This window comes from Corvus kubaryi, unplaced genomic scaffold (genome assembly GCF_017639235.1).
Source record: "Corvus kubaryi isolate FWS band 111438036 unplaced genomic scaffold, C.kubaryi_AGA036_p1.0 37361, whole genome shotgun sequence".
Classification (NCBI taxonomy): Eukaryota; Metazoa; Chordata; class Aves; order Passeriformes; family Corvidae; genus Corvus; species Corvus kubaryi.
The window spans coordinates 5,132,828-5,146,228 of record NW_024581118.1 but is presented as its reverse complement, the minus strand read 5'-3'; the positions used below and the strand labels follow the sequence as shown (position 1 = coordinate 5,146,228).

At 54.7% G+C, this 13,401-nt stretch overlaps 1 protein-coding gene across 9 annotated transcripts in view; it reads right to left on the bottom strand.

Annotated features, from left to right (window-relative positions):
• The window catches only part of CACNA1E (calcium voltage-gated channel subunit alpha1 E), a 129,650-nt gene that overhangs the window by 9,187 nt on the left and 107,062 nt on the right, over positions 1 to 13,401 (bottom strand). For 5 of the 9 annotated variants that reach the window (XM_042033760.1, XM_042033755.1, XM_042033754.1 and 2 more), the window contains 11 exons: positions 12,949 to 13,086; positions 12,232 to 12,433; positions 11,870 to 12,034; positions 11,263 to 11,373; positions 10,238 to 10,321; positions 10,030 to 10,155; positions 9,817 to 9,882; positions 8,012 to 8,103; positions 7,707 to 7,872; positions 7,428 to 7,555; positions 934 to 1,030 (listed from right to left, as the gene is read on the bottom strand). In XM_042033760.1, coding sequence (XP_041889694.1) covers positions 934 to 1,030; positions 7,428 to 7,555; positions 7,707 to 7,872; positions 8,012 to 8,103; positions 9,817 to 9,882; positions 10,030 to 10,155; positions 10,238 to 10,321; positions 11,263 to 11,373; positions 11,870 to 12,034; positions 12,232 to 12,433; positions 12,949 to 13,086 — 1,375 coding nt within the window. Of the gene's footprint in view, positions 1 to 933; positions 1,031 to 4,945; positions 5,043 to 7,427; positions 7,556 to 7,706; positions 7,873 to 8,011; positions 8,104 to 9,816; positions 9,883 to 10,029; positions 10,156 to 10,237; positions 10,322 to 11,262; positions 11,374 to 11,869; positions 12,035 to 12,231; positions 12,434 to 12,948; positions 13,087 to 13,401 lie in introns of all 9 variants that reach the window. The other 4 variants (XM_042033756.1, XM_042033753.1, XM_042033759.1 and 1 more) reach the window with 1 other exon arrangement.

Genomic DNA, 13,401 nt, shown 5'->3' with positions numbered 1-13,401 from the left:
TGGGTCAGCCCTTCCCTGCCCATTCCTTTTCACCCAGCTCCTCATGTCCCTTTTCCTGCTTTCAAGCCTCCCTTTTTCCCCTGGAAAAGAGTGATGGTGGATGTATGCTTGTGTGAACAAACACGTGAGAGCCGGAGAGGGTGGAAGCATGTTCAGAAGTGTGCAGGAATCCCCTTGTGCTAACCCTGCTAAAAGGGCTGCAGCAGCCCATGGCCAAGAAAAACTCTGATTTCCTCCTGGACAACAGATCCTCCTGTAGCTCTGGGTCTTATCCTGGCAGCTGCTGGCCCCCAGAAAGTCCTGCAGCTCCCATGGCATGTCCTCCATGGCTTCCCATGCTCCTGATCCATGCCAACACAGCCAGGAGCGGGGAGCTGACTGACAGCCACCACTCCAGGTGGGACAACTCAGAGATGCCTTTGGAAGGCACCTGGCTTTGCCTTGCACAAGCCATCCCTGGGATAGCCCGTGCTGATGTTCCTGGCTCCTCACACACAGCAGGCCTGCTCCTATGGGATTTGGGATTTGTCCTCACTGCCCAGCTGTTTCCTATCTCCATGGGCTTCTGCACCATCTGCGATGAGGGTGGTTCCAAGCCGCTGGGGATGAACTCCTAAGGACACCTCACTCTCCTAACTGTGCTACAGGGTTGCCCCTCACCTTACCTCCTCCAGCCCTCCCACTTCCACACTATTGCTGATCCTGACCCTCCTTTTCCCCTGGGAGCTGCAAGTGACCACGGCAGCATCACGTGTGTGGGCAGTGGAGACTAGCCAGCGTGGTCAGGGCTCTTGTGGGCACACCGGGCTCCCCAGGAGTGAGCCAAACACATGTTGGACACCCCAACAACTCCCCGGCTCCCCGGTCCCACCTCCCGCAGGTGCCCCGGCTCCTGCTAGGCTCTAACCCCCAGAGAAGGAAGGGTTGATCTACCTTATAGGCCACTTTGGAAGGACATCTCTTGCCGAGGCCTAGCGGTGGTGACATAAGAGTCAGCATTTCATACATCTCAGTGTAATGGATTCGGCCACTGCTCATGGAGGGGGAAGGGGAGGGAGGGAGATGCAGAGAGAGGAGGCATTCCCAGAGAGCAGAAAAACGTACAAACGAAAAATAGTACAGGAAAAACAGGAGAGAAAAAAAACAAACGGACAAACAGGAAAAGAACAGGAAACCCGTTAATCAAGGCAAATCATACATGAGAGACTGTCCTGATGTGGATTTATAGCACTGCTCACACAGACCCAGGAATGCTGGCAGAAAGCAACTCACCCCTCTCCTCTCTGCTGCTGGCCTCAAGTGCCTGTCTCGCTACCAGCCTGGGACAACACCTCTGGTCTCAACCCCTCTCCTAAAGCCCTCCAGCAGCCCCCACCTTGTCCCACAGGTTCCAGGGCTGTGTGCGAGTGGTATAAATCAGATACACGGCACTCGAGCCATGGGTTATTTGAGATAAGGGTGGTTCGCACCACAGTGCTCTGTGGCCTCCGGAGTGTCTTCCCTCCCGGGGGTGCCTGGTATCGCTTGGCATGGCCACCTAACCCATAGCCAAAGGCTGTGTATCCCCAGCTCGTGGGGTCTATGCAATTGGGAGGCAGCATCTTGCATAGAAGGCAGTGGGCCAGGGTCACTTGTCAAAGGAAGATGCCCAGTTGCTTCTGTCTGGCTCTGCGGATGGACCACTTTCCCACCATGCACCAGTGCAAAAGGCATGCTGAATCGGCTGGAAAAAAAAACCGGGAGGAAAAGTTGGGCATGCCATGCTCCCGCCCTGGCTCTCTCCCACATGCGGCTGCAAGTTCCACCAGGTTGGAGTTTAAAGAGTCTCAGCAGAGGCAGCTGTTTGGGCCTTCCAACATTGGGGTTCGTTTGGGTTTCCCACGGGAGCAGGCAGGGTGGGACCCACCCCCCCCTCGCACTCCTCTGCTCCGTAAGGACCTGCCTAGGTTTGCTGAGCAAAGAATGCTACCAAAAACGGGCCACCCGGTGCTGCCCTCTACCAGGCTGGGATAGCTGGGCTGTGTCTGCCTCTCTCTGCACATCCACATCTCCCAGGGATGCTGGGCTTGGCCACCTCTTCTTCTGCTCCTTCCAGGCTCCCAGTCTGCACTGCAAGGTTCAGGATGGTCAGGGACAGGGCAACCTCGTGACAAAAGACATCGATCCTCACAGCTGGAGAGGAGCCCATCTCAGCTGGGGTGCCCTGGGAGAGAGGGCACTGCTGAAAACTTAAGCATGCCCACAGGATCTTGGCTTCTCCCCTAGAATGTGCTCAGAGCAGCATGGAAAGGGGAGATGAGATCTCCTCTTCTCAGGGTTTGGAAGCAGCCCCCTGGTCAAAAAGGCCCCTACCGAGATAAGTCCTGACACTTCAGATGTGAACAGACCTGGTGACAGGAGCTGTTTGGGGTGCAGGCACAGAACACGCTGGGCCAGTCACACCCAAAAGATGATTGATAAGAACACTGGAGAATGATAAGCAGGATGATGACGAGGAAATATCCAGGAGTCCATAAGCAGCACCTTGTCAGAGCTGGATGTGCAACAACTCAGGGTGAGATGACTAAAATTTTCATGTATGAATTCAATGCACAAAAGGAAGCAAGACAGTGATCTTCCACCCATCCTTCCTGGCAGGGGTAATTTTGGGGAACCCAGCACACAACAGCCACTACCTTTCATACTGAGGGAGGAACGGATTCCATGAAAGGAAGAGTTTGCGTCAGTGACCAAGATGGATCATGTGAGAACTGCACACTTTGCTGCTCCTCAGAGCAGAGATCTTGGAGCTTTCTGAGCAGCACAGCTGTGCCCAGACACCACTTCCCCAGGGAGTGAAGCACAGGCAGGCAATGTGGAATGACATCCATCTGAGCAGGATGGCTCCCAAGAGCTGGTCCAAGCACAGGCACATCCGGGATGGGGGATCTGACACATCTCTCCATGTCTGGACAGAGATGCGACCCATAGCTACAGCACAAGGTGGCCCGTAAAACCACCAGGGATTAATGGCTTGGCCCTGAGAGAACCCTGGGAGTGGCAGAGGAGGAAATGTGGGAGACAGGACATCTGTCCTCCTGTGGTTAGGAAATAAGTACTGTGCCACACAGGCTGTTAGGAAGGGAGCACCAGAACAGTGAGTGCTGTGAGAGTAGCTTCAGGAAGAGGTGATGTCCACAGGGATATCATCTGTGGAGCATTCACCTGACAGGCAGGGCAGGCTCACTGAACTGAAAGGTGGGCAAGATGGCTTGGCACCTTGGGATCTGGCAAGATGCAACAACCATATGGATTTTTTTTCGTCTTCTGGGAACTGTTCTGGGGGAATAGGAACCCCTAAAAATCTCACGGTCTTGAAATATCTTCTGCACAGGGAGAAGGGGACCAAGGTAACACAAGGTAGAGATGGGGATGGTCTCCCCCACGGGACAACAGAAGCTGTTCTCAGTACTTCTTGCCTCTGCCTCCCCTTGAGTTTATCCACCTTCACTGCTCTGCCCATCCACAGTCAGCAGAAAGCCCAGATCGCTCCAGAGCTCCCTCTTCCTCGGAAGCATTACAGGTACTCATTTGAGCCCCAGGTGATCCAGCTTGGGAGAGCAGCATCTGCCAGTAGAGCCCTGTTGAGAAGGACCCACCACTCCTCCCAAAGGTGTCTTCTGCCTGCAGGGGCCTGGCAAGTGTCCTCAGCCAAGCTGCCATCTTTTGCCAGGGATGCAGCCGCAGCGAAGAGTGGAAAGACTCCAAGGAGCCCTTCCTGGAACAGATGAGCCATCTGAGATTCTTGCAAGAAGTCTCCTGTTCCTAAATACATCTTTCTAAATGAGATGACCCATCATCCAGGCCTTGTCTTCTTTGTGCTGCTTTGCCTCTGGCAAAACCATCCCCATGTCCAGCTGTGGAGGGTGACCGAGCTGTGCCAGGGATGTCAGCTGGAAGAAAAGCCTTTCTGATGTTCCCAGAAGGAAGTAGTGACTACACCACACTGCACCAAGGAACCCTCCTCCTCTGCAGAGGCAAGAGCAAGGGCTGGGGTTGTCTGAGCTTCCCTGGTACACCTCAGATGCCGTGAGGGATGCAGAAGGAAGAGCAAGCTCTGTGATTCATCCTTTCATGCCATAGGCACAGACAGAGGTGTCATGGCACCTCAGGGAACGTGGCAGGTGAAGGATTTTGCTCAACTGTCACCCCAAAATAAAATTAAAAAAAAAAACCCTGCAAGTCAGAGAGACACAAGGAGACCAAATTGCTGCCCTGGACTCATGGTCAGCAGCCAGGAACTGAGCTCAAGGGAGAGGAGCTGTCAAGCTCCAGAAGTGTGCCCTGGTGTCACCATCTCCCAGGCAGATGCAGGAAGCTATGTGCAAGACTTGCAAGAGTCCTGCTCCCCAGAGACATGGTTGTTTGTCCTCCAAAGTGCCACACTTGAGGAGAGGGTTGTTGGGTACAGCACAGCATCCCCCAGGGACAGGGGTCACCCTGGCCTCCTCATCCTCTCCCAGCCCTCACTGTCCAAAACAACAGCAAAGTCCCCAACATCCTCCAGCCTTTGCTCCCCCCTTCCCTCCTGAGAAGCAAACCCCATCTAGGCCCTCCCAAAAGCCTTGTTGTCCCATGTGAGGTGCTTTGAGAAGCTGAGTAGGGACAGTGGCATTTGGCCTGGTGCCCCTCGGGGCTCTCTGCACGGTGGAACTGGGGCGGGAGACTGGTTGGGGGCACAATTTGTCAAAACCCACCCCAGAAGGCTCTGAGCCCCCCCTGGCCCCACTGATGCCTCCCCTGGAGGGGAACAGCTGCTGGCTCTGGGAGGCAGTGGACCTCTTTAAACTCGAAGGAAAGCAACGTCAGGGTTCCCTGGGGAGGTGCGGTGGCAGTGGAGCGGGGGGAAGGAGGGGTGGATGGTGTGTCCCGTGGCCAGGTTGTGGCGGAGGACTGGGAGGCAAACCTTGCACGCCACCCTGTAGGGGCAGTTCTCTCCTAGGCCCAGAGGAGGCGAGATCACCCGTACTAATTTGTACATATCCTTATACGAGATCCTGCCGCTGCAAAGGAAGCACAGGTGGGTTAATAGGACACTGAGAGGGTGGAGGGGGGGATGGAGAGCTTAACGGGGGGATGCTGGGGCCATCTGTGGGGCAAGAGCCCCAGCAGAGCACAGCTCTTCTCCTTCTGGCTGTATCAGACCCAGAGAGGAGAAAGCTGTGAGCATCAGCTACTGCCTTTTCCACCATGAGAGCTGCCTCATATCTCCTCACACTGTCCCATCTTCACCCTGGAGAAGGACAGTTTTGGTGGTGGATGCCATCCCATCACCCTTCCTCATTGTGCCCCTGACCCCTGCGCCTGGTGGAGAGGGCTGGGATTTTAGACAGGGTGAGCCTGCAGCTTGGTTGGCTTCTGACCCATGGAGTTGTGCCCCATCACATCACCAGAGCCCCTGTCCTCACACAGCCAGCTCATCGAGACCCACAAGGTCCCAGTGAAGCTGGCAGCTGAGCCACTTGTGTCTCCAAGATCTGGGGAACCTGAGACAGGGAGGGATAATGTGACCAGCTGGTGGCTGTGGCACCTGGGGCTCTCAAGTCCAGTCCTGTGCTCCAACCACCAGCCCACGCTCTGCCGAGGGTGCACATTATTAGAAGCAAACCTTCCCAAACACACACCCCTTTTCTCCCATGGAAGCACATCTGCCCAGAGCCGGTGCAGCCATCCCAGGATATGGCCGTATCCTCCCGCACCACGGAAACAAGGAAGCAGCCGAGGCAGAGAGCTGGCAGGAGGGGGTGCAGGATGCTGAGCTCCCCACTCTGCTCCAGCCCAGAGCCCTTTGGGAAGTGGGACCGCGTGGGGTGGAAGTGCTGAGGTGCAGCTGCTGCAGCCTCCCGGGCATCCTTGGACAAGCTTGGAGGGAAACCACACAGGGAGGCAAAGAGCAGCATCACCATCCTACCCAGTGCCTTTGCCTCTGGTTTCTCCTTGCTCTTCTCCCATCCCCTCTCCATCGCTGGCCAGAGATGAAGAACCAACAAGAACCCAACCATCTGGACAAAACCCATCCCGGCTCCCCCCTGGTGCTGGACGTTCTTCCCGTGAGAGCCCCGTGTGATGGTGACGCTGTCAGGATGCAGCACTCTGCCCCACGCAGGCGGTGGGAGCTGTTGGGATGTACTCACCCGTTCCTCGCCCAGTACCGGGGCCGGGGCTGCCACCACTGTCTCCTGTGTCCCCTAACCACTGGCTACAAGCATGGCTTGCTCAGGAATCAGAGGGGCACAGGGCATGGATAGGACAGCTCAGGCTTGTTTTACAGTGACTCCTGAACACCGAGGCCACCAATATGGGGGATGAGAGTGAATCAAGTGCCTGGTGTGAAGAAATCCTTCCCAAGAGCCACCCCACAGCAAACAGCTGGGTGTTTCACTGCTCCACCTCCTCTCCTTTCTCTGGTTGGAGCTGATACTGAGCATAAAAAAATACCTTGTCTGGGGCTGGTCTCCTGCAGCAGGACATGAAGAGTGGAGGCAAAGAGTCTCCAAAAGGAGCGTGTGTGGTTGCCAAAGGCGCTGGAGATAAGATGGCACAGGCTCCCTGGCAGTGGTGGATCATGGCTCCAAAGAGGCCCTGGGCTCTGGAAGGGGCCGCACAAGGCACCCTGGTGGTGCTGGGGCTGAGTGAAGGGCAAACATACTCCCAGAGCTGCCAAGGGTCCCCCATTGCTGTAGGGATGCTTGGGACCATCCAAGGAGGAGGAGCAGTGGAGAACAAGGCCTCTGCAGCAGCAGGAGCAGAGCCAAGGGTACATATGGCCCTTGTGAGCCCAACCTGCTGCTGGCAACAGGCTGCTGCCTCCAAATGGGAGCCCTGTTCTTCAAGGTCCTCATCAGCAAGGGCAGGAGTGCAGGAGCCAAAGCCCTCCCATCTCCAGAGGGGTGAGTGGGCTGGCCAGCACAGGAACACAGCTCCCCAAACACACCCCACACGATGCCCTCTGCAGGCAGCTTGGCAGGAGCCCAGCCCATCCCCATCGGTGGGAACAAGCCCCGCTCAGCCCTGCTCTTATCAGGAGCTGGGGGTTCTGGGGACCAAGAGGTGGAGCCCGCCTCAGGGCAAAAGCTCTTAGCTGGTGCATGGGAACAGGAAAGGAGGCTGAGAGGGATCTGGCCTGCTGGGCAGGGAGGAGAGGAAGAGCAGGAACATCCAGCACTCAGGATGAGCACCATGGCAAACTGAACATCACCCAAGACGCCTGTGCCACCAACCACTATAGGAACCAGCTGCTGCCCTTGTAATGACCACAGGTGACAGCAGCACATCCCTGACTATGCCAGACATCACTGAGAACTATGGGTCCAGTAGGAGAACGCAGAGACCCTCGTTTAAAACCAGCTCTGAGAGGTTGCTCGGGAGAGAAGGAGCTGGCTACATACCACGCTGCTCGGTCATACTCTGCCCAGATCCGGACAAACTCATCCAGATGGTGAGGGCCCAGGATGGAGGAATCCCGTGTCAGGTATTCAAAGTTGTCCATGATGACTGCCACAAACAGGTTGAGCATCTAAATGAAAGGGAAAAAGGCAGAGAGAAAGGAAAGTGGGGGGAGAGGGAGCAGAGAAGAAAGAGTGATTGTGGGAAGGTGATGGAAGGTGACCTGATGACTGGGGTGCTGACGAGGGGGATCCCCAGAGCTCTCAGACGAAGTAACTCACCAGGAAGGAGCAGAAGAAGATGAAGGACACAAAGTAAACGTAGGCCAGGTCGGTGCCGCAGCGCTCGTTCTCATTCTGCCCGGATGTCGCCGTCGTGTCCGGCTCGCAGCCTTTGCCCTCCAGGCAGGACAGCATGATCTCCTGCCACGCCTCTCCGGTGGCACTCCTGTTCCCAACACAACCCTGTCAGCAGCTCATGGTGGCACAGGATGGAGTCATGATGCTCCCAGGAGAAACCTCACCACCCCATGCCCGAATTAAACACCTCTCTGGCATGCGGAGGAACATTTTCCATGGCTGCTCACCTGAAGAGGAGCATGAGGGAGCCCAAGAAGCTGCGGAAGTTGTTGTGCCGGTTAATGTGGCTTTCCTCATCTAGTTTGATATTGCCAAAAACCTACAGAAGGGAGAAAAAGGGCTCAGCTCTTCAGCCAAGAGCTTGTCGGCCAGGGAAGCAGCTGCATGTTCACATTGGATCCTTGAAAACATTCCAGCTCAGGCTGGACAGGGCTCTGAGCAACCCAATCTAGTTGAAGATGTCCCTGCCATGGGTTTGGAAAAGATGGCCTTTAAAGTCCCTTCTAACCCAAACCATTCTCTGACTGTGATTCCATGAAAAGTACCCCAGCAAACACAGGCTGGTACACAGCCAGCGTGCCAAGGAGCTGGTGCCAGGCAGCCATCGGGGAAGGAGACTCTCCTCTCCTTGGCCGGGATTTGCTGTGGGTGGCAAAGGCTGCGAGAGGCTGAGCTAACATGGAAACAGGAGCATGGGAGGGCCTTGGATCAGCTGAGTCCAACCATTCCACATCCATCCCTCCGTGCCATCTGAGCACCATGTGGCACCCAGTGGCCCCAAGTATATTGGAGGTGCAGGGACAAAGTCCCACCACCCTGGGTGGGTGCTGGGTCACAGCCCTGGACACTCACAGGAGCTTTTCCCTTGGTCCGTGATGCTGGGGTCGGGCAGAGCAGTGCAAACAGGGTGGGGAAGGGCTCAGGGAGGGAGGGACAGACCCTATCATCCCCAGGGCCAAGAGATGCAAAAAAGATCAAAATATGGACAATATTCTAACAACAAGCCTCAGCCAAGGCTGTGGTAAGACATAACGAACATTCGTAAAGTGCCTGCAATTGGAAAAATGTGCTGTTATTACAGTTAAATATTTATTCCCCTTTCCCTGAACCTAAAAATACACCAACTGCAGAGTATTTTTTCCCTGTACAGGTTTTTTGGAATGTGTAATTGTAGAATATTTTCTGCCTCCAGCTATTTTGCTCAAATAACACCCACAGACTTTACTGCTTGGGGATTTGTTCACAATGGTGTTAAAAAAAAAATTAAAAAATAAATCTAATACTACCACCCGGCAGGGAGGGGGGCTGAGTCAGATGGTGGCTGTTTAGGGGAACACCTGGAGCTGGTGCTGAGGTGTGTAGGACAGGGTGGCAAAAACCAGTCACGGCACTGGAAGATCCTAAACAGCAGCGCTGCCAAGCAGCACAAGCCAGAGGCCACTGTCACCTCAAAATCAGCTCCTGATTTTGATACTGCAGCAGCTCATCGAGCAGCTCCACATCCCCAGTGCTCGTCGTCGAGGATGCTTTATCACATCTCCAGCATGGGATTTAGTCAGAGCAGAGGCGAGCCAGCCCCGCAGCACGTGTGGAGCTGAGGGCTTCAGCTCACGTGCCTCTTATTCACTATCTGGAGGCTGCGAAGCTGATGTCTCCCTGTGCTCTGCAGACCCCTGACCAGCTGGGAGGTCGTGGCAGGGCCCTAAATGTGAGCACCCAAACATGCCATCAGTGGTGCAGCTACAGGGACAAGATGGATGGCAGATGCCCAGCTGAGTCCCCAAGGCCATATCTCCAAACGTGCCAGTTGGGAAGGCAGTTGTGGAACTTGATTGAATAAGACCATGGCAGTTTCGCCAGGGCATGTGGCCCTGCAGCTCCCAAAGAAGCTGTTCCATCCTCGGCACCTCCCTGGGCACTGTGGGCACAGCAATGACAGGCAGGCACAAGGGTTGCTCCTGTGTGTAATGCTGGGGACATGTTGGTGTCACTGTCTGTGCCAGAGGGATACACACGGACATGTCTGTCTCACCTGCATCCCAATGATGGCATAGATGAAGAAAAGCATGGCAATCAGGAGGCAGACATAGGGGAGTGCCTGCAAGAGAAGCAGATGAGTCATCTCATCAATCACAGGTCCAGCCCCAGAGGAGTACAAAACACCCAGGTAAGTTGTGCTGATCCATGTCTCCTACAAGACCTTGAGAACAGCCTTTTTTTGGGAGCAGCTGCCAATGAGACTGACCTTGAAGGACTGCACAAACGTCCAGAGCAGGATGCGGATGGTGTAACCCTGGCGGAGCAGCTTGATGAGCCGAGCAGCCCGGAAAAGCTTCAGGAAGCTCATGTTGAAGCTGCTGGTGTTCACCAGCTGGGAGGAGATTAGAGGGTCAGACGGAGATGGGAGCCTGCCCCACCACCCTACACCCTGCTGCTCCCAGCCCCTGCTTCACCTTGGTGTCTGTCAGGATGATCTCCGTAATGCTGCCGATGACCGTGATGAAGTCAAATATGTTCCAGGTGTCCCGGAAATAATTCTGTGAAAGAAAGGAGAGAGGGAATGTGGATTTGAGCTCAGGGATGGCAGGTCTGAAGGGTGCTGAGCCATGGGCCAAAGCTGCTCATGGGCAACAGTGGAGACCTCGCAGTCCATTTGTATGCAGCCGTGGTCCGGAACATCGTTCTGTGTCCGAGACAGTGGCAGACCCGAGCATGTCTGCAGCAAGCAGCTTCTCCTGGGAGATGATTCATGCATCCAACAGACCACCCTGGCAAATGGGAGCAGGAAAAGTAGCCACAGCCCAGGTCAGGCTGCAACACCTCGTCATGTTGACCTTCGCAGCCAGCAGGCTGCTTTGCCCTCCTCTTCACAGACACCTGAACACCTCTCAGCCCCTGCTACTGGTGCAGCAGCTGGTGCAAGACTGAACGTGACCATGCCTGGTGCTAGTGGGAGCAAGGAGGGTGGCTAGAAACCCTCCTGAGAGTGGGCTTTATCTTCCATAAGCAGCAAAGAATAGCTGAAGAAAAAGCAATTTGTGGTTTCAAATCCCAAATGAGCAGCTGGGAACTTGAGGACTGTGAATCAGTCAGGGAGGTCTCACTGCTGCTCAGGTGTAGTCCAACTGGTACAGGCCAAGGACAGAAGTGCACCAGCACCTCCTGACTTGTGGGGACAAGGGAGCACAGCCACCAGCAGTGCAGCAGCAGTAGGCTCTAACAGAGCAGCAGCACAGATCATGCAGGGTCCAGGCACAGAGCACAAGGCAAGAAGTAAAGCACCAGTGTGGCTTCCCCAGCAGCATCCAGCAGTGGGAAGTGCAATGAGAACCAAAGGATTCCAGCCTAAAAGGAGCTCTCAGGCCAGGATCCAAAATACATAGCAGCAACCTCACATTATTAACACCTTCTCTCTGTGATCTGTGCACTACCAAAGTGCAAATCAACACCCTCATAAAGAACAGGAGCAGGCACTCACCAGGAAGCCGAAAGCGATGATCTTGAGGACGCACTCCAAGGAGAACACCATGGTGAAGGCAATGTTCAGGTACTTCAGGGCCAGCTCATAGGTGTATGGAGCAGAATAGTACTGATGGAAACAGAGACAGCGCTAGCCAGGAGGGGGCCTGCCAGCCTCTTGGCTGATGACTGTCCCAGCACAGACCCGACAGCGCCCTGTTTGCTGCCCTGGCTGCCTCAAGAATTCCTTCCTTTCTTCACCCCTCCCTCAGGACAGACCTGTGGCGGTCCATGTTCCTTGCCCTGGGGGCATCAAGAACATCTCCTCCTTACTCTCTCCACCCCTCTCCCAGGACAGATACCATTTCATCTAAGAAGGGAGCACAGAGCAAATCCAGATCTGCCTGCAGTAGTTAAGAGGTCTAAATAATTTGGGTCATTTCTTTTAGAAAAGATGCTACCTCCAGTTCCAGGGTCCTGTGTTGTTTCAAGTGGCTGTGCCTAGGGAATACACACACAGACGCTGTCTCAAAGCATCTCCACAACCAAAATACCCTCTGCTCCCATCCTGATTGATCCCACTGCTCTAAACAAAGGGGACAGACTCACTCTGACCAGCAGCTCACCTTCATCATGAGCACCACGGTGTTGAGCGCTATCATGGCCATGATGGTGTACTCGAAGGACGGGGACACCACGAAGTGCCACACGCGGTACTGGAAGGTGTGTCTGTTCTGGGGCATGTACCGCGTCAGGGGCTTGGCGCTGATGGCAAAGTCAATACAGGCCCTCTGCAACGAAACAACGCCCATCAGACCCCGGCCCATGGACACCTGGGAGGTGCTGGCTGCTGTGCTTCTTTCCTCCATGATCTGGGAAGGGAGCTGGCTCATGGGTTTCTCACCTTTTCAATATCAAGGGAGTTCCAAGCTCCCAAACTGCTAAAAACCCCATGGAAATGTCCTCATTCCCCCTCCCCAGACCATACCTCGTTTTTCTCCAGACTGCACTCCTCCATCATTTTGTCTCCTTGCTCTTGGAATGTGATGATGATGAGAGCCACAAAAATGTTGACGAAGAAGAAAGGGAAGACCACAAAGTAGACGACATAGAAAATGGACATCTCCATGCGGTTGCTGCGGCTGGGCCCACGGTCCTCCTCTGTCACATCCACCGAGTGCTGCAGCACCCTGTGGGCAGAGAGGTGAAGAAAAGCAACCAGGGATATGTCCATCACTTCCAATGGGACCCAGCTCTGTCTGTCCATGCTTGTGTAATGACAAGGTAAAGCTCTGTCCTAATCTGTTTTCAAGGATGACCCTTTTAAATGGCTACAGCTTGTTTTACGGTGCTTTGCTGTGTCCCTGATGAAAAATGGATTTTCCTGTGCTCTGCACACAGAGAAAAATATTGCCCAATTTAGAGGTCTAGTCCTACTGTTATCCCTAATATTGACCTAAAATATATCGCTGGGCCATGCAGAAAAGGGATTATCCATCATTCGCTCCTTAAGGAAGAAGCTAACCCCAGCCACAGCCCCAGCCTCATAAGGGGGCTAAAGGCTCTGTTGTGCTGGTATAATTTGTTATTCTTCTCCACCCCCTGCTCAGCAGCTCCTCTCTCAGTCCCACTGGGTGTAACCTGACCACCCCAACAGGAATGTGACCATCCCTATTCAAGGGGACAGACTGAGCAGAATACTCACTGGGGCCACCCCTCGCCAGTGGACACTGTGAACAGGGTGAGCAGAGCCCAGATGATATTGTCATAGTGAAACTCGTGCCGCTTCCACTCCCGGCATTTCACCTCCATCTTGTTCTTCTCGTGGTCCACGTAGTTCCCTCTGCAAGGTTGGGAGGGAGAGCGACCTTGGGTTTTGGGTTGCCAGAGTATGGGATGGTGGGTTTGAACCCTGGGGGTAGTGTGGATTTGTGCAGGGGTCACCCTTCCTCCCGCAGGGAGAAATGGGGAGAAATTGGGTAACAGCCATGAGGAAGGGGAGAGAGAAGGGGAAAGTAAAACAGAAGAGAGAAAGAGGAAAGAACAGGAGCGAGTTGAGGGCCTCTGCACCCCAAAGAAGGATGGGACACAGCACTGGGGACTGGGCTCAGCCCATGCCATCCACCCCATGAGCAAGTCATGGCCAAGGACTTAATGG